At 50.0% G+C, this 26,495-nt stretch overlaps 2 protein-coding genes across 2 annotated transcripts in view; both read left to right on the top strand.

Annotated features, from left to right (window-relative positions):
- The window catches only part of MYO1D (myosin ID), a 140,698-nt gene that overhangs the window by 39,905 nt on the left and 74,298 nt on the right, over window positions 1-26,495 (top strand). Inside the window, exons 9-16 of the mRNA XM_050334749.1 lie at window positions 694-839; window positions 926-1,040; window positions 1,685-1,855; window positions 6,027-6,097; window positions 7,551-7,625; window positions 9,037-9,169; window positions 16,518-16,684; window positions 21,372-21,579. Of these exons, the coding sequence (XP_050190706.1) occupies window positions 694-839; window positions 926-1,040; window positions 1,685-1,855; window positions 6,027-6,097; window positions 7,551-7,625; window positions 9,037-9,169; window positions 16,518-16,684; window positions 21,372-21,579 (1,086 nt within the window). The remainder of the gene's footprint in view (window positions 1-693; window positions 840-925; window positions 1,041-1,684; window positions 1,856-6,026; window positions 6,098-7,550; window positions 7,626-9,036; window positions 9,170-16,517; window positions 16,685-21,371; window positions 21,580-26,495) is intronic.
- GPATCH8 (G-patch domain containing 8) overlaps window positions 22,243-26,495 on the top strand; it is a 173,739-nt gene continuing 169,486 nt past the window's right edge. The window contains exon 1 of the mRNA XM_050334740.1: window positions 22,243-22,263. The gene's annotated coding sequence lies outside the window, so the exon portion shown is untranslated. The remainder of the gene's footprint in view (window positions 22,264-26,495) is intronic.

The raw sequence follows: 26,495 nt of genomic DNA, 5'->3' as shown, positions 1-26,495 counted from the left end.
TTCCAAAAGTAGAGAGTGGAACTGCAATATCTAGGACACAGGTTGGAAACCTGAAGTGTTGTCTTTTTTTTTTTTAATAACCCCAGAATGGTTTGGCTTGAAAAGGACCTGAAAGACCTTCTAGGTCCAACCCCCTGCCATGGGCAGGGATACCTTCCACCAGAAAGGTGGGTGGGGATGGCAGGAGTGACACTTGTCCCCCCTTTGCTAAGAAATCAAATGATAAGGGAAGAAGAGGAGAAGTTAGGAAGATCCTTGATTACTAACCTGACTCCTTTTCCTGCTACAATGTTTGCCCAGCTTCACAGTCCATTTGGAACAGGCAGACTTTGAAGGCTCTGCCTGCAGAACATTTTCTGTTTGAAAGGTGCTCTGGGATATTTTCCTGCCGTTGTGTTCAGTTGTTAGGTTTCTATGCCTGACCTTTCACTTGGCTCTTCTTCACTCTTGTTAAATAACTCTCAGGAGTGGAAGTTATTAGGCAGCTGAAAAGCCAACTGGGATCAAATTAGGGAACTGCTGTACCCAGTGACCTCACTGGGATTTCGACTCTGCATGAATGAATTTAGGAAGAAAGACAAGAACTATTTTCATAGAGTATCTTCTTCAGCTGAGTAGCTGCTCCCTTTTGGCAGGTTGTTGTCTGTAGCTGTGCTGGGGGCAGGGCAGGAATGAGCTGTGTGTCTCCTGCAGGCCATCTACGAGCGCCTCTTCTGCTGGATCGTGACACACATCAACGACGTGATCGAAGTGAAGGACTACGACACCACAGTGCATGGCAAAAACACGGTCATTGGAGTGCTGGACATCTATGGCTTCGAGATCTTCGATAATAACAGGTGAGCCACGTTGTCCAAGCCCAGTGTTGAGCCTTCTCCTTTCTCCCAGGAAACTCATCACCTTTTCTTTTGGTCTGTTTTTGCAGCTTCGAGCAGTTTTGCATCAACTACTGCAACGAGAAGCTGCAGCAGCTCTTCATTCAGCTGGTCCTGAAGCAGGAGCAGGAGGAATACCAGCGAGAGGGAATTCCCTGGAAGCATGTGAGCGCTCTGGCAGGGCAGGGAGGGGTCGGGGTGAGGTCAGTGGACCAGCACAAGGCCCAGCTCTGAGGCTGCTCCACATGCACGTCCCTGCTGCAGTCGATGGGACATCTGTGTCCCTGCCAGCTGTCCTGGCAGACGTGCTGTCACGTCAGGCTGGGGCAGGAGCCAACCAGTCACCTCAAACATGGGAAAATAAGGGACTCCAGGTCTGAGATAAAACCTAGTGTGGCATCTCTGTGATGCCACACACATCACTGTGTGTTTCTGTTCTGAGGGCTTCTGTATTTGGCCTGGTTGTTGGTATCAACATGTAAAAATCTTGACTTCTCCTGTTCAAATTCCCTTCGGGATGCCAAGGACAGGATGTGCAGTGTCACTGTGGTGACTGCACACAGCTGAATTTTAAAAAGCATTTTGAAGTGCGTTCTGTGGCAGAGGTTTGTATCTGAGGGATTTGAAAGATCATTTTCTCCGCTGTAAAGTGGTAAAGGGTAGCCTGTTCAATTTGGAATTGGAGATCTGCAGACCTGGAGCTGGTTGCTTCTCCTGGGCGTGGTGGGCCTCATGTTCAGTATGAGCACTGGGACCCTCCCTTTCCTCCAGCCAAAGTCACCAACACCCCCGTTCTGTGTTCCCTGCAGATTGATTACTTCAACAACCAGGTCATCGTGGACCTGGTGGAGCAGCAGCACAAAGGGATCATCGCCATCCTGGACGACGCCTGCATGAACGTGGGCAAGGTCACGGACGAGATGTTCCTGGAGGCTCTCAACAGCAAGCTGGGGAAGCACGCCCACTTCTCCAGCAGAAAGGTACCCCCTCCTGCACCCTCAGACCTTCCTTTTGCCTTCCCCGTGCTCTGATGGAACAAGCAGAGAGGCTCCTGAGGGGTGGCTGGGTTGGAATCGTCAGGGCCGAGCGGGAAATGAGGTGTCCGGAGCAGCCGCAGCGTCGACCCCCGCGCTCGGCAGAGGGAGCTCCAGCACGTCCGATGGCACATCCCTTTTATTCCGGGATAAAAAGGAGCCTGAGCTCGTGCCTTGACAGATCATGATGTCATCTGTGACCAATCGATGCTCCGCTCCAGCCCACGTGCTGCTCTGCCCAGGCTGCTCTAACGCACAGTGACAGTGGAATTATTCACACTCCTGGTTTATCACAGGAGTGCTGGGGGTTCTTCCCCTCATCATTGGCTGCACAACGTGCTCATCTCCCCCCCATACCTTGGAGCACCCAGGCCCCCCTTGCCTGGCTTTGTCTGGGCTACAGTGGGCGAATTAAAAGGCTTCATTTATTCCTCACTTGGCAGCAGATTGCAAAATGGTCACCAGCCTGATTAATTTGAGAATCTTTCACACTGAGTAATCAAATAAGGGCCTTTAATTTATTGATGTCTCTCCTCTCAGAAGCGCTGTCTGAAATGCTTTGTGAGTGCTGGTTCCCCCCTGCTCCCTCCCACCCCAGCACAACATTTTATGTAGGTCAGAAATACCAAATTAGCCTGGTTGTGTAAGATATGTGCTAAAGGCTGCCTCGGGGGAGCCAGGGTAAACAATGCATCTGGCTGGGGCTGGCTGGGGAGAGGCCAGGATGAAAACAAACCAGAGCTGCTCTTTCCTCCCAGATGTGCCTCTCCTCAAGTGCCCCGTGGCTGCAGCACACCTGACACCTCCCCTGCCACGTGCACCGAGCTGAGGGGGGGCCATCGGGGGTCCTGGTTCCAGGGCTGACCCAGATTTAGTGGTGACACGGCACGTCCTGAGAAAACTCACCTGAGAAACAAAGTGTGCTGCTGAAGCCCAGTCTGGGTCCCTGTTTGGATGCAAACTGCTTCCTTTAGTGCTTGGGAACAGTGAGACCCATGCAGGGGGGATGGAGTCTGTGGGTTGGGGTGGGAATGGTCCAGCTTGTGGAGCCTCAGATCCGTGGATGTGGAGAAAGGAGCTGGTGGAGAAGTTAAGTTGCTGTCCTGTCCTTGATCTCAGGGGAAGGGGTTCCACCACGGAGGGAGCAGATGGTCCCTTCAGTGCAGCGGCAGGAGGGGCTGGAATTTCAGAAGGTGTCTGGGAGGCTGTAAAATGAAACTTTAAAAGTCAAATCTGGTCGAGTCCTTCCCTTCAGGAGTCCCTTCCCAGCAAGGAGACGTTAAAGGACGAGGTTGCAGCTGCAGCGTCGCTCAGCAGGAGGTGGCGTGGTCAGGAACTGTCGGCACAGACTGAGGGGGAAACAAGGAATCCTGCTATAAATAATGCTCATGGAGGGGCTGATGGATCTGCCTGGCTTGCTGATTTCTAGCTAAATCAATAGAGCCTTGAAAACATTGACCCATAAACCTCTCAGCTTAATTATTACTCTTCCTCCCCCTCACATCTCTGCAGTCGTCCTTTACCAGCACCTCAGCTCCCTCCCCACCCAGAACTGCTGGAGGAAGCCTGAGCTTTCCCAAACCAGCCTCTTCCACCTTGGATTACGACAGAGGGCTGGATTTGGCGTCAGGATTTGCCTTTGCAGGTGCAGTGGGTCCCTGCAGAGTTTTTGTGTGGATGTGGAGGCTGTTCCTAAAGAGTGCCAGGGCTGTGCCCGCCATGCTGGGAGCAGCTCCCACTCTCAGCCCCAGCTCCTGCTCCACCGCTGCCCTGCAGAGCATTCTGCACTCTGGCTCCCTGTGGATGAGCTCCAGGGGGCTGCTGTGCCCTAAATAGTCCTGGCCTAGTTTGAGCCCTGCCTGGCTGGTCCCAGCTGCCTCCTTGGTTGTCCTGGTGAAGGCCAAACGATCCCAGGGAACACGGGGGAACACTTCCACACGAGGGGCGTTCGTGGCAAAGTGTTGTGTTCCTGGAGCAGGGGTTGTCCTCCTGGGAGCTGTCTGACTCTCTGCTCTCAGGGCACTTCTCAACATCCCTGTTTGTTTTCTCGGCCTTTTCAAGTTCTGATTCTTTTCTGTTGGTGTTACACTTTGGAAGGATGAATGTGGTGATTGTCCATGAATGCCTGAATATTCAAAGTGTGGAGAACATCAGTCTCAACAAACTGGTTGTGCAGGGAAGGGTATCACTCACAATATGCTGCTGGTCCAGCTGATCTTGTGTCTTCCAAGTCAGTTGGCAGGAGGGTCTTGGAAGTAGGAGAGAGATCAACATGGGACAGATGTGTAATGATAACGTGATACACTCCCACTCTCCAGTGATCTGCAGCTCAGGAAGCTCCTGAATCACTGCTGGTATCCTTAATAGATCGGGGGTTTTTTGGTTTTTTTTTTTAATTGTCAAAGAATTCTATAACTTTGAGTGCCCCTTCCTTCCTGTTTTCCTCTCTCCTCCCTTTTCACTTTTAGTTTCTGCCTCTCACCTCCTGGTGTTCAATTGGCAAAACATGGTCCACATCATCTCCACGTGATTTTCCATTGTCTCTGGGCATGCATTTCTTAACCTGCAGGGGCTGAGTTCCTTGACCTGTCCTGCCATGGCAGTCAGGCAGTAGTTGGTTGGTTTTGCCCTTTGCCAGTTCTCCAGTGTCCTTTCTGAGGTGGAGAGTGTTTCAGGTACTTGTGTGATGACCCCCTGTGCTCAGAGACCTGCTGCTCTGGTCTTTTTTTGGGCTAATTCCAGTAGCTTTGCTCAGTAGACACAAAGTTTGGACAGAGTCACTTTTTAGAAAAACAAAACCCGAACCAACAAACAACAAAACCACTGATCCATGTTACAGCAGCTCCCAGTCTCTCTCTTCAGAGCTGGATGAGTTTTTAGGAGGAGCCTGTGCTGCCAACTGTGTCCTGTCTGGTAGCACAGACACATTTCCTTTGTCATTTGCTTTATACCTCTTTTATTGACTTGTTGCTTTGAGCTGTGTGTTTGGGTGGCAGAAAAAAGGCCTTCCACCCTCCCCAGCCCCATGCTGGGAACACAGCTGCAGAGAGAAAAATGACTTTGTTTTCCTGCCATTGCCTCATTTCTTCATTTTCTCTGTGTTCTGCTGCACCTTGGTCATCCATCACCTCTGGAGCCTGCTGGGGACCTTGGAGCTCACACTGCTTGGGTTCCTCCTTGTGGTTGATTTTTTTTTATTATTATTATTTGTAAAATATATTCTGTTTTATTTTTTTCCATCCATTCTGTCAGTTTGAGCCACTCTGTTTTCTCCTCTTGGACACGGGTGAATTTTTGGAGGGTATCATCCTGCTCCCGATCACCTCTCCTGCCCTGCACTTTGACCACGCTAAATTCCTCATTTTCCCAAGGCTTTGGGGAGATTGCAGATCCTGCTCACAGCCCTCAGTGTTGTTAATGGTGCTTGTGCTGCCTGCAAAGACCAAATTCATCTCCTGCCCCTTTTGCCTGTAACAAAAGTGCCTAGTTTTTATCTCGTTCTCCTTTTTTAATTAAGCTGAACCTGATGGATTTTTTTTTTTTTTTTTGGCTTCTGCTATTCCTGAAGGGATGAGTTTATTACAACCACTGCTGCTGAGGACATCCCTTACAGAAGGGATGGAATGGGAATTTGAGCTGGAATGGGGGGATCAGCAGGGGGGTCCCTGTGTGGGGAGGTGTCAGATGACCAGGAGTGCTGTGGGACAGAACAAACCCTGCCTGCTGTAGCTGTCACATTTTAATTGGCTCGTTTCTTTGCCGAGCAGTGACACAGCAATGGGAGAAACAGAAAGGCAGACTTAAAGAGAGTCACAAATGAACTCGTGGGTGCAATGTTTCTCTCCAGGCACAAGTGTTCTTCCTGCATAATGGTGTTTCTGAGGTCACACCAATTTTTGAATAAAACCACAGCTTGGTTTGGTACAGATTGATGTTCTCATGGTCTGAAAAGATATGCTCACTATTTAACTGGATTTCACATACATGAAGTGGAATAATTAGAGTTTCCAGTGCTATTTTGAAGGTTTGCTCTTTTCCAGTGAAGCCTGTAAATCCAGGGCTGATGCTTTCCCATCCATCCAGGGGTGGTGTTTTAATGGGTGTGGATTTCTTGCAGCTTTGTGCCACGGACAAAACGCTGGAGTTCGACAGGGACTTCCGGATCAAACACTACGCTGGGGACGTGATGTGAGTCCGTGTCACAGATAAAGTTGTACCTTCTCTTTCTGTCCTTTCCCCAGCTCTGAAGTGGTAGAATATTCTGATTTACTGCTGCCAGCCAGAGCTCTGTCACCCACAATTACAGTGTGCAGCATTGGCTTATCAATTAAATCTGCTGCTCTCCAGAGTGGGGGGTTGTGCTTGGAAGGAGACAAAAGGAAGGGTGAGGGGAGAGCTGAGCTCCAGGGAAAAAAAAGGAGGGAAAAAAAGGCAGCAGTGTTTATGCAAGGAAGCTACACTGAGCTAATAAAATCTGCTTTAGACATCTGTTTAGAGTGATTATGTAACTCTGGCTTTAAATTCTCAATCAGTGTGAGCTCAGAGCATGGGGGGGTTTAACCTGCAGGAGGGGTGGGAAGTCAGGAACGTGTACAGGAGGTGGGAGCAGTGGGAAGGAGGAGTAAGTGGAAGTGAAAGGTGCACATGTTCCCTGGGAAAGCTGTCTGGAATATCACTGGAGTCATTTAATGCTGTGGGATTGGTGTGATTTCCTGCGACAGCAGAGTCTGCAGGGAGTTACTGAGGGAATAACTCAGGATTTCTTTTAACTTGGAATAAAATTTACCTACAATTTAGGAGAGTAACCAGTGTATTCATATTGGAGATTTGAGGGTGGGCAGGCCCTGGCACAGGCTGCCCAGAGAAGCTGTGGCTGCCCCTGGATCCCTGGAAGTGTCCAAGGCCAGGTTGGAGCAACCTGGGCTAATGGAAAGTGTCCCTGCCCATGGCAGGATGGGCTTTAAGGTCCCTTCCAACCCAAACCATCCCATGATTTTATGGTTTGAGGGTGGCTCCCTGCAGGGATTTGCATGCTCTTCATCCCAGAGCTGCAGTTTGGGTGCAGATTCCCAGGTGGGATCTGGAGCTCAGGAAAGAACCGAGTGGGAGTCACCGAATGGGGAGACTTTGGGCCTTTTCCTTGAGGACAGAGCACTTGAGTCTTGGAGAAGAGATAAAACTCTGAAGCAGTGATGTTCCAGAAACATCCAGTGATGTTTCTGTGGGAATAAAAATGGGGAGGAGTCCAAAATGTGTGTGTGTGTGTCTGGATTTCCAGGAGAGTTCCCCAGTCACTGCTCCTGATTTCAGGCCCTCTCCTACCAGAGGATCTTCCCTGACACCAAGAGAGGGGCAGATTAGACATACTGAAATCAAACCTTAATTTCCTTAGGATTTAGGCTCAAACACTCGGTTTAGGGGCAGAAATCCTGAGTGTAACTCTTGAATTTGGGCCACCTATGACCTGCCCAAGCCCTAGGAGGTGTCTCAGCCTTTACGTGCACAGCTCAAACACTTTTCTGAACCAGGGATCTGCAGTGTCTGTAGGAGTCCAGGGATGCTGATTCCACCCAGAAACCAGCAGTTCACAGGAGGGCTTTGCTGCTTTGCAATTAACTCCATTTTCCTTTTTTTTTTTTAGCTACTCAGTCACTGGATTTATTGACAAAAACAAGGACACTTTATTTCAAGACTTCAAGCGCCTCATGTACAACAGGTAGGAGTATCAATGAGGTGAATTTTAAGCTGATTTGTCAGAGTCCTGTTTTGTGGAGGGGATGGTAGCAGAGACTGAGCTTTTCACTGGCTCTGTCTCTGTGTGAACAAACACATTGCTTGGGGATCTGATCTTTGCCCACCCACCGTGACCTGAGGGCTCTCAGTTTGATTTTGCAGGTTAAAGTCCCTGTACGTGTCGGTTTGGTTCTGACAGAGCCTTTAATTGCACTAAATTTAAAGTGCTGGTTTGAAACCAACTGATTGTGCAACCAAGATAGTGCAGAGATTGCTTGTGCTGCCTGATTTGTCATTAACCAGGTTTTTGGGCCAGTTGCAGATGTGCCATCGCTGCTCTGGCTTTAATCAGTGCTAAGGATGCTGATGAGTAGCTTTGGTCAACAACAGATATCCTTGCCCTCAGCTAAAACCCCCTGTTTGGAAAGAAATTACAGGGTAAAGTGGGCAGATAGATTTGAGTCCTTTCACATGTGCAGTGACATGAAAATGGAAACCGTGACCTCACGTGCTGGGCAAGGCCAAAGTGCCTCTGAGAAGCAGGTTGGAAACCCATCAGAATGTGTGTGTGAGTGCCCAGAGAGCTGCTTTCCTTCCCAGCTGGCATTGAAAAACACCTTCTGACCCTGGTAACCGTGGCACAAACACCCTGTTTTACCTGGGCAGCATTAACTTGCTTTCCCTGTGCTGTGGTGTTGACTCTCTGTGCTGCCCTGAACAGCCCCACTGTTCCTGTTTTGAACACTTCCCGTTGACCAAAAAACCTTGCAAAATATTTGCTGTGCAGAGGCTTTGTTAAATTTAGCCTGTTTCCTGTGAAGGCTCTGGAAAAGCCTGTTCCCAAACAGCACTTGCAGCACGTTAAAGCTGTGACAGATTGGCCATTGCATTGCTGGAGCTCAGTCCCTGTCTCTTCCCCAGCTCCTGCCATCCATCAGGGCCACTTTACCTCACCCTCAGCCCTTCAAAAAGATAGGCTAAAGTGTGTAAATTGCTTGATATATCCAGAGTGGTGCAGAAACACAGCTTGAAATCAGGTCACAGTTTCCCAGGGAGGATGTTGTGGGTCTTGCTCTCTTCTGTTTTGATTAAATTCGTTATGTTGTGTCTGTAAATCAGACCCTGCCTTTGATGGATCACCCCAGAGGGATTGTCACTGTCCCATCCCTGCACATCCTGATCTGAAGAGAGAATGTGCTGCTTGGTTGGTGTTTTTTTTTTTCAGAATATTCAGTTGTAAGCTTGAACTTGCTCTCAGAATCAGGAGATGTTGTGCCTGGGATGTCACAGTGCTTTGGCTGATGCTCTGTGAGCTGAAAGCAGCAGTGGAGCTGCTGAATTTTGAATGGAGTGGAAGTGCTGTTAGACTGGGAATTAAAGACACTCTCTTGTAGCTCCAACCCTGTGCTGAAGATGATGTGGCCTGAAGGGAAGCTGGGCATCACTGAGGTCACCAAGAGACCTCTGACAGCTGCTACTCTGTTCAAGAACTCCATGATTGCCCTGGTGGACAACCTGGCACTGAAGGTAAAGATTTCTGCTTCAGAGTTGACTCCAGCTCCTCATGAGCTGGGGGGAAGCTTCTCCCCCCTTCCCATCACTGCCATCCATCAGGGAGCTGAGCTGATCAGAGGCAGAGCAGCTTTGGATGTGCCCCTGGGCAGCTGGGAAGATCTCATGGGAGGGTCACCTGCCACCCCTCCATAGAAAACCTGGAATTCTGGTTCCTCTGGGACCAGTGGAGCTTTCACTCATAGGAAAGCCAGTCTGTCTTAGGTGATAATTATTATATCAGGTGAACAATTATCTTTAGCAAAGCTCTTTGACAGAGGGCCCAGAGGAGGTCGTTCATGGTGTTCAGATTCTCTCTGGCTCCCAAATCCAATGGGTTTCCATGAAAATACAGCCAGACCTGTGTGAGTTCCTTCTTCCCTCCTCTTTGCCGTGTCAGAGGGTGAGGAGAGGTCTCGTTCAGGAGTGGGTTTGCTGTGCAGCAGCAGCAGCAGCTCTGCAGGAGGGGCTGGGAGCCCCCCAGAGCTGCCTCCCCACTGGGGAACAGAACCCCCAGCACATTTTGCCTGCCAAGAGGAGGCCCCTGCTGGCCCAGCCCAGGGCCAGGTCTTGCTAAAACAGGCACCACTGATGAAAACTGAGAGAGATCCTCCCCCAGCAGCCAGAGAGGAGCTTTCCTGGATGGCAAAGCACGAGCTGTTGGGGCTGGAAAAGGTGGCTGTGACCCTGATGGGGAGATGGGGACAGACTTCATTCTGAGTGTCCAAAGAGTCAGGATTTACCTGATCTCTCAGTCCTCCAAATAATCTGCTGGCTGGGCCTAACCTGGATTTGGTGCAGAGGTGTCAAGAGCACAGGGAGGTTTTCTCTGGGCTGTGAAAAGGAGCAGGTGGGGAAGGAAAAGATTCTCCTTGATGCTGCTCCTTCTTGCCCAGCCCGATGTGGGGGATCCTGAGGCACCTCCTGAGGGGGTTCAGTGCAGACAGAAACACTGTGGGGTTGCTGTGAAGGGCTGTGAGCAGGGGGGACAGCAGGGAGGCTCAGCAGGTGGCCATGGAAAAAACTTCATTTCCTTGTTCACTGGAATAATTATTCCAGGCCACCTGCAAGCTGTAAAAATAGAATGGTCAGGAGAATGCCCTGTGGTGGTTTGAGCAATCCCTGCAGCTCCCAGCAGGGCATGAGGGGTTTGAATGGCACCTTCTCCATCCTGAGGCAGTGGGTACCAGCATTCCTCACTGGAATTGGCTGGGTTGTGTGGAGTGAGTTCCTTTCAGACCATTTATCATCACTATCTCCCAAATGCCAGCCTTTCCCAAGGCGTAACCAGGAGCTGTTTGCAGGCCAAATTCACGAGGAATTTGGGTCTCAGTGTAGTCCTTTCCCATTCTTTGCCTTCCCTAAACCTTCACTGAGAAACTTGTACTGAAGATATCTGGGTTTTCCTCCTTTTCTGTTGAGATTTTCCCATATCCAGCTGAAACCTCCCCTGGCACAGCCTGAGGCCGTTCCCTCTCCTCCTGTCCCTTGTTCCCTGGAAGCAGAGCCCGACCCCCAATCCCATCTCCCCCCTCCTGTCAGGGAGTTGTAGGAAATACTGGTGAGGCCCATCCTGCAGCCAGGATTTCATTCTGGGGAGGTTGTTGGATGAGGCTCCTGAGCACAATCACTGTGCACTTCAATCAGTAAATCAGAGTGCAGAGGGGGAGTGAGTGCTTCTGTGTGGCTGCCCTGCCCTGGGGGTCTCTCTGAGGTCACTTTGGGGACAGTTAACGATATGTGCATGTCATTAGCCAGCCAATAGCTGGGCATTCAAGCCTTGATTTTGAGATACTGGCTGTGCACAAATCAATGGGTGCTCTGGGCCCTTGCCAGTTGGGATCCTTGTCTCTGCCCTCCCCCTGCAGGGACTGGTGAAGCCACTGTCTGTTTTGGGGACACCACCCCTGCAGTTCAGGTGCTCTGACCCTCCCTTGGGGCCCTGCTACTCATTTTTTCCATGCTGACCTGGGGGCTGGAGCTGCACTTGTGGGGAGCAACAGCGACAACATCTGCGTGTCTGACTGTGGTTCAGGCTCTGCAGGGCTGTTTTGGGAAGCCTGTGGTCACAGCTGATGGAAACAGCTCTGAAAACAGCCTTGCACAAGCTGTGTGAGCTGCTGTGGTTTAGGGGTGTCACAGGAATAAGGTTCCATAGGGAGAGGTAAAACCAGTTCATGTTTTGCTCAGCTGTTTCTCAAAAATCCAAGAAGAAAGGCTTGAGTTTTGCTGCAGTTTGAGCTGATGATTTATTCACGTTATCTGAGTGTGCCCAGTGCAGGCAGAGCTGCTGCCTCATCCTGGCCTCCCCTTCCACCTGGGCTGTTCATACATTCCCTGAAAACTCTTTAAACCATATTTTTATGCTCAGTTTTCTACAGTCCCCAAAACAGGGTGGCAGCCCAGGAGCTCCTCTTCATTGACACGCATTTGGCCTTCCTGAAAAGCTGAAGGGTTTTTTGGCTGTACCAGCAGTACCTTTAAACCTTTTTGGGGGAATAGTCTCCAAAAGGGCCAGTTTGGGGGGCAGGAATAACAATAATCACTGAGCCACAGAATTGTTAAGGTTGGAAAAGACCTTTAAGGTCTTACCCCAAGAGCCTTTTGGGCACAAACCTCTGGTAGACAGAAAAAAACCACTCTTATTTTGGTTGGTTTTTTCGATGGAAAACCCGACTGGCTCTCTGAGTTGCCACATTCCTTTTCTCAAGCCCGTGTTTTCCTGCCTCTGTGCTGTTCCCTGGAGGATTTGGTCTCTCTGAGGAGGATCATTTTGGGTGGATTTTTTGTAAATCCTGACGCAGGAGGGTCCTGTGGCTGCCCCAGAGCTGCTCTGGGAGCTCTCTGGACGTGCATCTCTTCCTTTGTTCTGTTCTTTTCTTCCCCCCCCCCCACCTCCTCTGCAACTCCTTTTGTTTGACTCTTCCTTCCATCCCTCCCCTCTCCTATCCAGGCTGACAGGCTTCATCTCCAGTAAGTTTTAATGTCACCAGCTGTGACTGATGGGACAAATCCAGCACAAATTTGTCAGTCCTGTCTCCTACCCCCTCTCTCATCCAAGAGCTACAAACTGTTGAAAAGAAACCTCTGAAGGAGGAGTTTGTTTAGTGTGCAATGGCTCGAAACTGGTTTGTTTTCTTTTTTTTAACACCTAAAAACCTTAAAATCGTCGGGTTTGATTAAAAAATAAAACGGGTTGCAATTAGGCATCTGAAGAGCTCTCAGAGCGGGGTCTTTGTGTCTCTGCATTTCAGTTCTTCCCTTTAGAAAGTGCAGTTCTCTGACAGGAAGAATGGGAGCTGCATAATTATCCCCCTGAAGAGCTGGGGCTGGGGGGATTGGAAGCCTGGAATAATCTACTTTAGAATTTACCCTTGAAGCTGTCGTTGCTGAGAGGCTTTAATTGCACTGTAATTGCACTGATGGATGATCTCCTGTCTGTGCAGGCACTTCCCAATCCCGCTTTCCAAAGGGTTTCAGCCCTTTTATATCAAAAGCAGACACATTTGGTCCCCTTTGTGCCCAACCTGGAGTCACAGATTGGAGGGGTTTTTTTTGCATTTCTGAGTGGCAGGGCTGTCCCTGATGGGGCTGTGCTGGGGTCCTGTGTCAGCAGGGAGGGACAGACACCATCTCCCCTGAGGCAGAGGGGGGATGACTTCATGCTCCTAATGATGGGTTATCCAAGGAACCTGTGGCTGCCCCTGGATCCCTGGGAGTGTCCAAGGCCAGCTTGGACAGGGCTTGGAGCAACCTGGGATAGTGGAAAGTGTCCCTGCCCATGGCAGGGGGTGGCACTGGATGATCCTCAATGTCCCAATTTCCAACCCAGTGATTCTTTAATTGGGGTCTTGTGTTCCCAAGGTGTTGGAATTCTGTGGATTGAATGTGGGATATTTGTGCTATCAACCTCAAAAAAGTGATTTATGCTCCTCCTGCCATCAGGTGCAGCACAGGGCAGGTCTGGCATGGCCTGGCACCACCTGATGTTGGTGACTCTGCTCCTGACAGAGTACTGGGTAACAGGAGACAGGACAAGAGGAAACGGCCAGGAAGGTTTAGGTTGGATATCAGGAAAACTTTTGTCACTGAAAGGGCTGTCCAGCCCTGGCACAGCTGCCCAGGGCAGTGGTGGAGTTCCCATCCCTGGAAGTGTTGAGAAAACCTGTGGGTGTGGGTTAGTGGAGAAAACAGTGGTGGTGCTGAGTTGATGGCTGGGCTGGATGGTCTTAAAGGTCTTTTCCAACCTCAATGATTCCATGGATCTGTGAATTACCATGGCAGAAGGAAGTGCTCCGTGCTGGTGACTTTGTAGGAGACCTCACACAGAGCAGAGCTGCCTGGTGGAATGGAATCATCTTGGAATCATCTTGGAATCGTTTGGGTTGGAAGGAATCTTAAAGCTCATCTCAGAATCACAGAACATTGTGAGTTAGAAGGGACCCCCAAGGACCATCCAGTCCAAACCCTCCTGGAGCTCTGGCAGCCTTGGGGCTGTGCCCACTGCCCTGGGGAGCCTGGTCAGTGCCAAACCATCTCATTCCACCCCCTGCTGTGGGCAGGGACACCTTCCACTATCCCAGGCTGCTCCAAACCCCATCCAGTGTGGCCTTGAAGTGTCCTGGGGAAGCTGCACCCTTGGAATTCCTCCTGTGAGCCCTCTGCTCCCTGAGGAAGAGCTGAATGAGGACAGTGCTGCCCTGGCAGGGGCTCAGCTGATTTTTGGGGAGCTGGGCACTGTTTCCCTGTGTCCTGCTCTGCCTCAGTCCCCTGGGAAGGAGAGGAGCCAAGAAGGCTGTGGAGGAGCTGTGCCTGACACACTTTGTGGGAGCACTGGAGTTACTGGGAGAAGGGAGATGACATAAGGACGGATGTTGCCCACACATCCTGCTGTTTGTTCCACGTTCCTCATACCTATCCCTGCTCCTGGGCTGCTTCCTGGAGGGTGGGCAGCTCCAGGATGCTGCCAGCTCTTTGTGGGTGCTTAGCTCAGATTTTCCTCGCTCTCCTCGTCGCTCGATGTTCCCATCCCGAGGACAACCCTCCAGGAGAAATCCCAGGCTCCTGCTGCTGATGGCATCCTTGAGAAAGCAGGGAAACATTCCAGCCCCAAACCTTCCCCAGTGCCTTATATAATAGCTTTTAGGATATGCTTTTAGGATAACCCAGAATAGTCAAGGCTGGTCCTGTTTCTTCAGCATTCCTGAAGGGAAACAGCAATTCCAGGCCTTTCCCATTATCCTGAGATGAGGGGGGTGAGCTCAAATCACAGAGAGATCATAGAAAGTAGGGCTGAAGGGGACCCTGGGAGTGCACCCAATTCACCTCCTGTTTGGGGACACCTCTGCCTGTATCTTCCCTTTCAGGTGCTCGTTCAGGCTGTTCTCTCTAGTGATGGAGAATCCCTCCTTTCCTCAGGCTCTGCTCCCACTCCTTGTTTTCCTGAAGCCTGTAATTTGAGTTTTTATACCATGGTTAAAGCCAATTCTTCTGTGTCCTAAAACTGAATGTTCACATTTCCCCCTATCTACCCTTTAAATGCATAAAATCTACACCAGGATGGTTCTGTGGCTCCTTGGTCCTTCTGGACTAAAACTGTATTTCCTCTAAGTCACATTTGCTGGATTTTTTTTTTATCTTTCTTGTTCTTGCCTGCACTGACTCACTGTTCCCACTTGAACTGCAGGGCCCTGTGTGAGGTGTTCAGAGAACCAGAAATCTGTTGGTTTTTTTTTTGTCTTGCAGTTTTCCTCTTCTTGTGCCCTTTCCTAGAAAAACATGAACCTGCCTCGTGTCAGCTTGAACTCCTGCATCTCTTTGTAAAATCAGTTTATTTATTAATCAGCTGTCTCTGCTAAATGTGGACCTTTGCATTTGTTCTCACTGAATTAACCCCCTTTTTTCCCCTTGCCCAGACCACTCTCCTCTTTGTTACCATTGTGGGTTCTTGAGGCTGTCCAGGAGTGCTGGGACACAACAGACTCCTCTGGAGATCCTTGGGGGCTTCCCTTTGGAGCTCCCTCTGGTTCCTGGGAGCAGTTTCACAGCCCCAGCTTCCTCCTGTCCAGGGCAAAGCTGCTGAAATGTCATTCCTGGTTATCAGTTGTGGTCATCAAAGGGGACATCTCATGGCTGTGGAGAGAAAAAAAGGAATTAACTCCAAGACCCAGTGGGATGGAAGTGCCCAAGTGTAAAGGCCTTGAAGCCACCCCTCCCACTGGTGCTGGTTACAGACCACGTTGACCTAACTGAAAGCTGCCTTTAATCGACTAAAAATGAAACATCAAAACACTCTAACAGGCCTGATCTCCCAGTGAAAGGTGTGGGACACACCAGAGCATCCAGGATCAGCCCAGGCAGGGGCAGGACCCCTGGACTGTGTGGGGAGTAAAGCTCACCCATCCCTGTTCCACCTTCTCTGCCCCCTGCACGTCCAGGGGGGTGCAGAGAGAGGAACTCTCTCTGGTTTGTGTTTGTCCTGAGGGCTGGAGGCAGCAGGAGGTTGGAGTTCAGTCGTTCCCACCCTTCAGGCCTGTTGGAACAGGGTTTAGACTTGGTTCAGCACAGCTAAAACTGAGATGAGCTCAGCTGGTCAGAGCCTGGTGCTGATAATGCTGAGGTTGTGGGTTCAGTCCCTGCAAGTTCCCTGAAGAGCTGGACTTGAAGATCCTTGTGGGTCCCTTCCAATTCAGAATATACTGGGAAAAGCTGGAGCAATCCATGCTGCTTTTAGAGGAGATGCTGGGAAAGCCATATCCAACAGGGCAATGACTTCCATGTTCCTTATTCCGTGTAAATACATCTCTTCCTCACAAGTTGTTTCCTAGGCAGAGCATCAACCTTAACAGCTTCACTGCATCAGACACGTTCAGGTGTTAGCTTCTGTTTGCCCAAATGCAGCTGCAGGATGGTTCTTGACTTTTGGCAGGAGAGATGTATCACAGTCAGTGTCAGCAATTACAAAATCTGGGGTTTGTTTCAGTTCACTTCTGGTTTTGTTCAGGCCAATCTTTGCACACCAAGGATTGAAAGCGACTCCCTTCTTAGAGTTTACCATTCAGAAGAAAAGGACTTGAGCCTTTATCCCCAACTCCCAAATCGTGCATGGAGGAAGGAGGGAAAAGGCAGAGGATGGAATGGAGCAGAAATTGATACAGCTGCAGATTTCCCACAGGATTGGGATTCAGAACTTGCTTTCTGTGCTCACCCCAAACACTCAACGTGACGGCGTTTTATGTCTAGGGAGTTTTCACTGAGGGGACAGCTGTGTGTGCTCAGACCTTTCCTTCTCCTGGGTGACCCTGGGTGTGATCTGTCCCCCCAGGAGCCCTACTACGTGCGCTGCATCAAGCCCAACGACAAGAAATCCCCCCAGCTGTTCGACGAGGAGCGGTGCCGGCACCAGGTGGAGTACCTGGGGCTGCTGGAGAACGTGCGGGTGCGCCGGGCGGGCTTCGCCTACCGCCAGACCTACGAGAAGTTCCTGCACAGGTAAGAGCTGCTGGCAGGGGGATGGATCAGCCCCTTGCAGTGTTTTATTGGTTTCTTCTTTGTTTTGTTGGCTTTGAGCCTCGGGAAATACTTTAACGCGCGTTCTCGCCCTGTTCCGTTTCTCCCCCCTTCCAAAAATCCCCGCCAAACAAGCCCACTTTCGCCTTCCTCGACACCACACTCTTCCACTCTTCCACTTCACAGCCCTCCTTATTCTGTTCCCTGTCACTGGAGCCTTAGAAAGCAAAATATTCAACTTCTAAACCACTCGAATAGTTCATGAAAAGCGTTGGTCTTGTAGACCAGAGGTTGAAGGCTGCTCTCTTCTTGGAGTTTACCATTCAGGAAAAAAAAAGGAATTAAGCCTTTATTCCCAACTCCCAAAGCTGGTATTTTCAATTAAACTATTTCCTGACACTTCCCTATCCTTAAAGCCTCATTTCCCCCCCCAAAAAACATTTTGTGTGTTTGGATGCACTTCCTTGCATTAAACCATCCGCCCCGTTCACATCTCACTCCTGCAGGAGTTTTCATAAAACCTGAATGTGTAAATCTATGTAAATGAGTGGGATTTGGCTCTCCTCTAGAGTGAAGTCAAGTCCTCTGGGACTCTTGAGCCTGTGGCTGTGGGTGTGTTTGGTGTAAATCAGCTGTTGGGTCTCACAGGATCCCCCCTTGCTCCGGTTTTGTGTCAAGGTGTGTGTCCTGCTCAAGCCCAACTCCTTGTCTGCTGAGTTCCATTTACTGTGTTACCCCACAGCAGGAATGTGTAATGAGGTCCTTCCCCAGAGCATAACCCTAAAACCTGAGCTAATTAACTTGTGTTTTTCTCTCTGAACATTGGTTGTTGCAGGGAGGGACAGACAGACGTGGTGTGTCTGGGGAAGGTCCACAGTGACACTGTGTGGGAGGAAACCACTTCAAAACTGGATGTCTGAGAAAGGGATGATATCATGACCCCATCAAGCATGTTTTTGATACTTTTTGCCCCCTTAATTCCCGCCAGACCTGTGGCAAATGACATGTTTTAGATTGAAATTTGCCTTAAGGCTTCAGTAATTTGACACTGGCCCTGCGAATTCAACCTCCTCTGATGGAACAGGGAATGGAGTTCCAGTTCTGTTAATGAATCAGGGGAGGAAAGGGCCATGGGGGTAGAAAAGAAAATGAACTATCTGAGCAGGTCATGAGTTAGAAACAAAGTGCTGGTGAAAGATTTGCTGCTGCTCAGAGTGAAGATTTGCCTGGATAGATCCCGATCCCCACAGTGGAACGAAAGGCTCCAGCTTCCTAAATCCAGCCTGCAGTGCTTGGGGATCAGCTTCCCTGAACATTCTGCACTGCTGGGAGTGTGCTTTCACCTCACATGTGGAATCCATTACAATTTACTCCTCAGATCTGTGTAATCACTGTTAATATAAACAGCTGCTTTGTTTTTAATGAATGTTTGATGAGCTCCCGTAAGCTGCGGCCCCGAAGTGTTTGCAGCCAGGAAACCAAATCAGCACATGGCAACTGCTGCAGCTTCTGGGCTGCTGGGGACACGTGTTCTGCTCAGCCCTGGAGTGGGATTAAACCTCCAAACCCCCAGTGTGGGCTCAGACACTGGGTTTGTGTGTCGGGGGGGTTGCTCTGAGCCTGCTCTACGCTGACTTCTCTGAATTAAAAAGTGAGGGGGAATATTCCTCTGGCCTCCTGGCCTGGATATTGTTTTGGGTTGTCTTCCAGAGTTCTTTGTTCCTTGTCTTTGGGTGAGCCATTCCCTCCTAGGGGCTGGGGGGTATGATCTTGTGGTACAAGCTGCACGTTTCTGAGCTGGTTTAGAGCAGGGATCACATCTGTTCCTTTATATTTACACTTACCAGGCTTATTTGGAGATTGGGAATGTGGAGGAGACTCCAGGCCCTTCAGCCTGGGCTCTTGCAGTGCATGTGGGGCAGGTCTAAAGGCAGAACTTGAGTGATTTTGAGATGTAACTTTGTCATCTGTTGGCTTACATTCACAAAGATATGACAAAGTTCAGGCCCACAAACAGACATTTAACATTTAACTCCCTGACAGGCCCCTGAGACTCTCAGGTGTTCTGAGCCCAGAACAGATCCCTGGGTTTTGTGTTGCTGGTTCCTCTTAGAGACCACAGAAGATCTAGATCTGGTTATATATAGATAAGAGATAACATACATATATAATACATATATGAGTGCATGTATGTCCATGTGCATATAAAACATAAAAAACCAACTCTCCTTTCTGTAGGAGAAGAGTTTGGTGCTGTTTAGCCCTAAATCCTGTAAGGTGGTTGATATCTCCTCTCTCCCAGCAGGAATGAAGTGAAGCACAGTCAATGAATAGATGTTGTCCTTTTTAACTTGCCTTGAAATGAAAAAAAAAAACCCTTTGAGCTCTGTGCAAGCCAGGCTGCCCTTTCCAGTTTGCAGAAAGTGAGCTCTAGATATTTTCAGCTGGGTCAGGGGTTGCTGTGCCTTCCCTGCATCTTCCAGTCAGGTGCCACACGTGAACCTTCCGTGGGCGGGATGGATTCTTGTGCTTTAATATATAACTTGCTATCCAAAAAATGCTGGTTGGGTTTCAGGAAGGGGGATGTGAGTGTAATCCAACCCTTTTCCCCACATGTGCCTATTCCAGGCCGTGTCACACGTGCCGTGGAAGCGACACCGGGAGCTGTGACCGGGCGGTGGGAAGGGGGGAGTGGCCCAGCTGCATCTGCACCCCCAGTGCTGGTCATCAAAGCCTCGTGGTTCTGTGGCTTAGGAGAGCTGGACTGGGAGCTGTTTGCTCCAGGAGCAGCCTTGTCCATGCTGGGTGTTCCCACAGTGAGGTTGAGGGAGAACAGAGGTGGCTGGGAAGGGATGTTCAGTGGGTGAGTGCCCTGGGAAGCTGTGGGATGTGCAGGCAGGCCAAGGGAGGGCTGTGGTGGCAGTGAGCAGCTTTATTCTGGGTTCTGCCTCGCTATAATTAGCAGCCAGGCTGGGGCTGTGAGTGGCTGTGGCAGCCAGACCGTGCTGGAGCTGCAGGGAAGGAGTTGGTGGCATTGGAGACACGTGGGAGGGACAGGAACAGCCGGAGTGCTGGGATACCCCCCACCTGGGGGACAGAGCAGGGGGGCCACTGGCCTCAGGGGTGTCTTTGGGTGCCATAGGGGGCTTTGTTGGAAAGGAGGAAGAGGATTTAACGTTTGGGGCAGGTTTTCAGTTCTCTGCCATCCCTTTTCTCCTGCTCCCCTTGGCAGGACAGGCCTGGCTCGGAGCCTGGTCCATGGTCATGTTCCCAGCCTGGTCCATCCCCTGGTTCCCAGCCCTGGGGTCTGCACTCCCACCCTACTTGGCTCTTTGTTTTTCATTTTTTCCTGACACATTTGTCCCAAGGTGGAAGATTTTCCCAGTGAATCCATTCTTGCAGGAACATTTTCCTGAGGAGAGCAGAGCAGGGCAGGGAAGCAGTGTGCAGTATTGATGTCCTGGGTGTGTTTGAGAGCAGGGATGCTTTTGCCAGCCAAGTGCATGTGCAAAATCCTCTTCTGTGAGTCTGAACAGGGGTTTTATAGGGCTGTTTATTAAGCAGTGAGCTGATGGTGTTCCCTGTTTACTGTGCACCTCCATTTTCCCCCTTTTCCACAGCGTATTCCAAAGGCTGATTTGATGAATGAACGTGACACTGGGATGTGTTTCCATCTGGGCTTGTTTCAGCCCGTTCAGCACCTCCTGCAGTGCCCCCACCCCCAGGAAAAGGCTGATTGTGTGGCTGTTCAAGTGTAGCTGAGATTTCTGAATGTCTGAAACACTGAAATTAATACTTGGCTCGGCTCGGGGGGCTTTTAAGTGAGAAGTGGCTGAGATTGCTCCGTGCCTGTTTTATTTAGAACATGAACGTGGGTCCAATCGCAGGGAAAGTGTCTATTACAGTTTTTATTATGCCCATAAATCTTGTGCAGAAAATTCATTGTTGCCTTTTTGCAAAGGCCTGTTCACCTAATCAGCACTTTGCAGGGCTGGGAAGTCTTTACAGAGAGCTGGGGGCTGCTCCTCACCCTTCGTGTTTGATTTGTAGTTCTCTTGGTTCCAAGCTGCGTTTTGTGTAGTTGGGAAGAGGGGTTTGGAGGGGGAGGATGGGAGGAATGACTGACCCACAGCCCCAGGCAGTGGGGGTTGCACAGGCTGGGGCAGTCAAGGCTCTGCTGCTGGGGGAACAGAGTCTGTTGGAACTTTGGCTCCCCAAGTGCAGGATTTTTAAAATCTGGGTCTTCTGACAAAACCATTGGTTGCAGGTGGCTTCTGATGCAGGATATGAGTGAACCAAAGCTTTCCTTCCCCACAAAAAACCAAAAAAAACCAACAAAACATTAAAATTGTATGCCGAGTGTGAATAATGGAACTGCCAGATCTGCAGGAGGCCAGTGCTGAGGTTTGTCCTCTTGCATCAGCTCAGTGCTGATGAAATGAGCTCCTCCTAGCATTCCTTTTCAGCTTCTCACAGAATGTCTTTTAAGTTCATCTTTCTTGGGTTTTGAGGATCACGATCCCTCCAGGGAGCATCTTTGAGGCTCTTCTACCTACAATCAGTTTTATTAGGGTTTGTTTCGATCACTCCTAACACCTGTTGAAGGTCAGCGTCGTTGAGGACCCTCAATGACACGTTCCCATCTCCAAACTGTCCCTAATCCCGCCAGGTACAAGATGATCTCGGAATTCACGTGGCCAAACCACGACCTGTCCTCGGACAAGGAGGCCGTGAGGAAGCTGATCGAGTGCCACGGCTTCCAGCACGACGTGGCCTACGGCAAGACCAAGCTCTTCATCCGCACGCCCCGCACCCTCTTCACCCTGGAGGAGCTGCACGCCAAGATGCTCGTCAGGATCGTCCTCTTCCTGCAGAAGGTAAAATAAAAGCTCAGCTCAAGTGCTTTAAAAAGCTCAGCTCGAGGTTTGTTTAAAGCAGCGTTGCTGCCTCTCCTGGGCTCAACCCGTGGAAGGGACCAGAGTGCCGGTTTGGTCACGGCCTGGGTTTTTTGAAGGCTGTTTTTGGTGGTGCTCTCTGTGCCTGCAGTGAGGTGGGATGTGCTGTGAGTCCAGCACCTGAAGCATTTTTGGTTACTGATCAAAAAACTCGCTCTTTCCCCTCTGGAAGGAGCGTGTCTGGGAACCTGAGGGACTTCAGTGGCTGAAACACAGGATGGGTTGGGTTGGAAGGGACCTTCAGGATTTTTCCCTGCATCCCCAGGGGGGTCAAGGCCATCAGCTGCAGAGCCACTGATGAACTGTCACACATGGAAACCTGTCTAAGCCTCTGTGTGCATCGCTGTGACACATGGATTGCACGAGAGGGACTTTGGGTGAGGGCCTGGAGGGACAGGATACAGGGAATGGCTTCCCACTGCCAGAGGGCAGGTTAGATTGGGGGTATTGGGAAGGAATCCTTCCCTGTGAGGGTGGGCAGGCCCTGGCACAGGTTGCCCAGAGAAGCTGTGGCTGCCCCTGGATCGCTGGAAGTGTCCAAGGCCAGGTTGGATGGGGCTTGGAGCAACCTGGGCTGGTGGAAGGTGTCCCTGCCCATGGCAGGGGGTGGCACTGGATGGGCTTTAAGGTTCTTTCCAACCCAAACCATCCTGTGATTTTCTGCTTTTGGTACTTGCTGAAATCTGTGTCTGTACGAGTGAGATGTGTCTGGCCAAGAGCAGATGATGGTGAGACTGACTGTCCTAACTACAGGGTTTGTTGATTAGTTCAAGATTTTTACAAATGTGTTTCTTAGAATGTGTATTTTCTTGTCATTCTTGGAACTTCTGAACCCCTTTCTGTGCATCACAAATAGAAGCTGCCAACACGTGGGTGTAAAAACTTCACAGAGCAGAAACTCACTCTGAAGCTCTGCAGGTACCACAGCTTTGCACAAACTCTCCAAAAACCTGATGGACTGACTCAGTTTTGGGGAGGTTTAAGAGCCTGAAGCAGCAGTTCCCCCCTGCAAGCCCCAGTAGCCCTGTGGAACACCCCCATTGGTGGTGTTTGCAGTGCCTGGGATGTGATTCCCTTTCTGGAAAGCCAACCAACCTGACCAGTATGGGAGCAGAAAGTGCCAAGTCCAGGGCTGGTCTCTGCTGGTGTCTGTTGTGCTGGATGGGCTGTATTTAGTAAGGAATTCTGTAATTTTGTGTGTGATGAGTTTCTCTGGAAGTGCCAAGCTCAGGCTGGGCAGGATGTGGGCCCTGCCCTTCTCTGAGCTTTGTGGGTCCAGAGTTTTCTTCCCTGTTTTCAGCAGGGTCCTGCTGCTGAGCTTCACCACTCCTTCCTTGGATACTCATCATCATCATCTTCCAGGTCTCTTCCCTGGAAAGAGCAGCACTTCTCCAGCAGCCTGAGCTGATTTATCCCTTTGGGATGACCTGGGGGGCCCCTCACACACCCCAGGAGGTGTTTGTGGATCATTAGCCGGGCCTCCCCCGTGCTCTCCGTGGTTTCCAGGGAGGAGTTCCCTGCCTGCAGCCACTTTGTGAGCACACTGGTCTCGTTTGGTGCATCCAGGGAGGTCACTGGGCCGCACCATTAACCCAGGGTCTCTTTTTCCTGCAGCAGAACAGGGTGAGTTAATGAGCTCCTCCTTGGATAAAGCTGCAGGGGGGACACCTTGCTCCCAGGTGACCCCGGGTTTCACATGAAACCACTGGGGGGTTGAGAGGTGACCTTTTTGGAAAGGCAAGGTGCAGTTACTGGAGGGTAATTTAAAAGGCTGTGGAAGCTGCTGATGGCTCAGTGCAAGGGCAGCACGAAGCTCCTCCTGCAGACCCATCCAGGGGGAGGCCCAGCTTTAACAGCAGCTCAGCTTTGAGGGTTTGCTGCAAAGATCAGGATTGCACAGTCTGGACTGGGATCTGGGCCCTGGAGGAGAGCAGGGCTTTGCCCCCACAACTACCAGATTAGGAATAATGGAAGAAATTTGGATGGCCAGAGCTCCTTTCCTGTAGCTCAGCCCTCTCTTATTATCCTTATTATCCTGAATATTCCCCAGCCAGGCTTTGGAACACAAAGGGATGCAGGGAAGCTCTTCAGGAGTCTTGGAACTTGCAGCTAAAACAAGGAACACTTCACAAATCAATAAATGCTTACTAAACAGCCCTTCAACAGGAGAGTGTTGGGCTGCTGTCTAAGGTAGGAATTAGATACTCTGTAAGGGTCAAATCCATCTGGGAGATGCTTGAGTTTGTCTCCACTTCCAGGGTCTCTCCTGTGTCAGTGGCAGCTCTGTCTGGGATCCCTCCCGTGTTTGCTGCCGGCAGATGGGGCCGTTGGAGGCTGGAAAAGGAACAGCCAACAGTCACAGATCACAAATCCCATCAGAGGAGGGATCTGACCAGGCCCTCTCTGTGCTCTGAAAGCATGAAGGAAGTCTTGCCTGTCTGTAAATTTCTGTTCTCTACTCGCTTTCAGTTGTTCATTAAAAACTCACACAAATATTTAATTCTTTGCACCTTGTACCCCTTGGATTTTGCCCATGAGCAGCAAAGGCTGAGGGAGGCAAACTGTGAGCACAACAAGGAGGATTTGATTTTCTTTTCAGTGATTCAGCCTTCTGTTGCACTGGAGTTCCTCAAATCTGAGTTTAGGAAAAGGGAAAGCCAACTGGAGATGAGATGTGGTGACAATGGGTGCTGAGGGCAGGTTAAGGCTCAGCCTGACAGCAGCTGATCCCAGCCTGGGGCCCAGCATTGCTTCCCTCTGCACAGGAATGGGTGCAAGTGAAAGCATCCACATTTAGCAGCTCTGTTTCCTGGTGTGGCTGTAAATGAACAGGCTCCTTTCTAATGAAATGCGTTCTGTGGCTTTATTTATTGCTCCCCAAAAAATCCCGAGGCTTTCCAGGAGGGGGGCAGTAATTCCCTTCAGTGAGTGCCCCTAAACCCTCCCAACTGAGCTGCTTCCTTTGTTTTGTGCTGCTCAGCAGTTTGCTTACACTGAATTCAACTGACTTCGAGTTGAAAGAGATAATTTCCCTTTCTTTTGTTCCACGTCTCCTCCTCTAAAATTCATCTCCTGCTCTTTTCTCCGTGATAAAATGTCAGCGAGATTCCAGGCTGTGCTGTTCCCTCGGCCCCAGCCCAGTCAGGGAGCAGATGTGATGGGATTTAACCGTGGCAACTTGCTTGGCTCCAGGAGAATTCAGCAAGTGGGAGCCGTGTCCAGTGTCACAAACCCCATATGGCAGCAGGGACATCACTGCTGGAGTCCCACCAAGGGTCACTTTAGCACCCCCAGCTGAGATCTCACAGCTCCCACGTGGTGCTTTATTTGCTGTGCTCCTGCCAGCTCCGGGAATGTCAGCGGGAATGCAAATGGAGCAGCTCTGGTGTTAATCGGGAAAATGAGGAAAAAAAAGAAAAAAAATGGTAAAAATTAAAATTAAAATAATTAAAAATAAAAATTATAAATAAAATATAAATAATAAAAATGTTAAAATAAATAATAAAAAAGCACCACTCCCACGTGGTGCTTTATTTGCTGTGCTCCTGCCAGTTCTGGGATTGTCACCGTGAATGCAAATGGAGCAGCTCTGATGTTAATAAGGAAAATAAAAAAAAATTTTAAAAATATAAAAGTAAATAATAAAAACAAATAATGAAAATTATTGGAATAAAAATAATGAAAATTATTGGAATAAAAATAATGGAAAATATTGCAATAAGAATAAATAATAAAACCTGAAAATAAAAATAATTTTAAAAATAAAAAATAAATTATGACAAAATAAATAACATAAAAAGCACCCCTCCCACATGGTGCTTTATTTGCTCTACTCGTGGTCCTGCCAGCTCTGGGATTGTCAGCGTGAGTGCAAATGGAGCAGCTCTAATGTTAATCACGAAAATAAAAAAAAAATAAAAATAAAAATAATAAAGTAATAACAAAAATAAATAAAAATTGAAAAATAAAAATATTCTAAAAAGAAATAATAACAATAATATTAAAATAAATAATTTTAAAAATCAGTCAAAAGCACCACTCCCACGTGGTGCTTTATTGGCTGTACCTGCCAGCTCGGGGCTTGTCAGCGGGAATGCAAATGGAGCAGCTCTGCTGTTAATAAGGAAAACGAGAAATAAAGAACACAGAGAAGCTGCCCCAAGCCCCGCTGCTTTCCCTGCCCTTGGAAGCGTTCCCGCTGCTCATTAGCTGTGCAGAGCAGGGCTTTGTTGCGGGTTGGGAGCGCGGCACGTGCGGCTCTGGGATGATGGATCCTGTCACTGTAATTTACTGCGCTATTTCCGTGCCCTTTTTATCAGCCCGGCGCAGCTGCGCGCGCTGCAATCGCTCCTTGGAATCTTCCTGCCTGGAGCGGGGGCAGCGGGAACGTCCTTGGTGTGAGCGCAGCTCCTCCTGGGGCTGGAGTGGGGCAGGGGGCGCGTTCCGTGGGCATCCCGACATTCCATGGGCATCCCGACAGTCCGTGGGCATCCTGACATTCCATGGGCATCCCGACAGTCCATGGGCATCCCGACGTTCCATGGGCATCCCGACAGTCCATGGGCATCCCGACGTTCCATGGGCATCCCGATATTCCATGGGCATCCCAATATTCCATGGGCATCCCGACAGTCCATGGGCATCCCAAGGTGTCCGGAGCTCTCTCCGTGAGTCCCAGGAGCAGCATCGCCACGGCAACATCTCCCCAAACCCACCAGAGCCGTGGCTGATGTGACATCGTTTAATGTCCCACCTTCCCTTTCCTCTCCAGCCCCGGGAGCCCCCCTGGCACAGGGGGAGCAGCAGCAGCACAGGGAAGCTCCCACATGGATTCAGGA

This window comes from Myiozetetes cayanensis, unplaced genomic scaffold, assembly GCF_022539395.1.
Source record: "Myiozetetes cayanensis isolate MyiCay16 unplaced genomic scaffold, myiCay2020 scf58, whole genome shotgun sequence".
NCBI lineage: Eukaryota > Metazoa > Chordata > Aves > Passeriformes > Tyrannidae > Myiozetetes > Myiozetetes cayanensis.
This window is presented reverse-complemented; position numbering and strand designations above follow the sequence as displayed.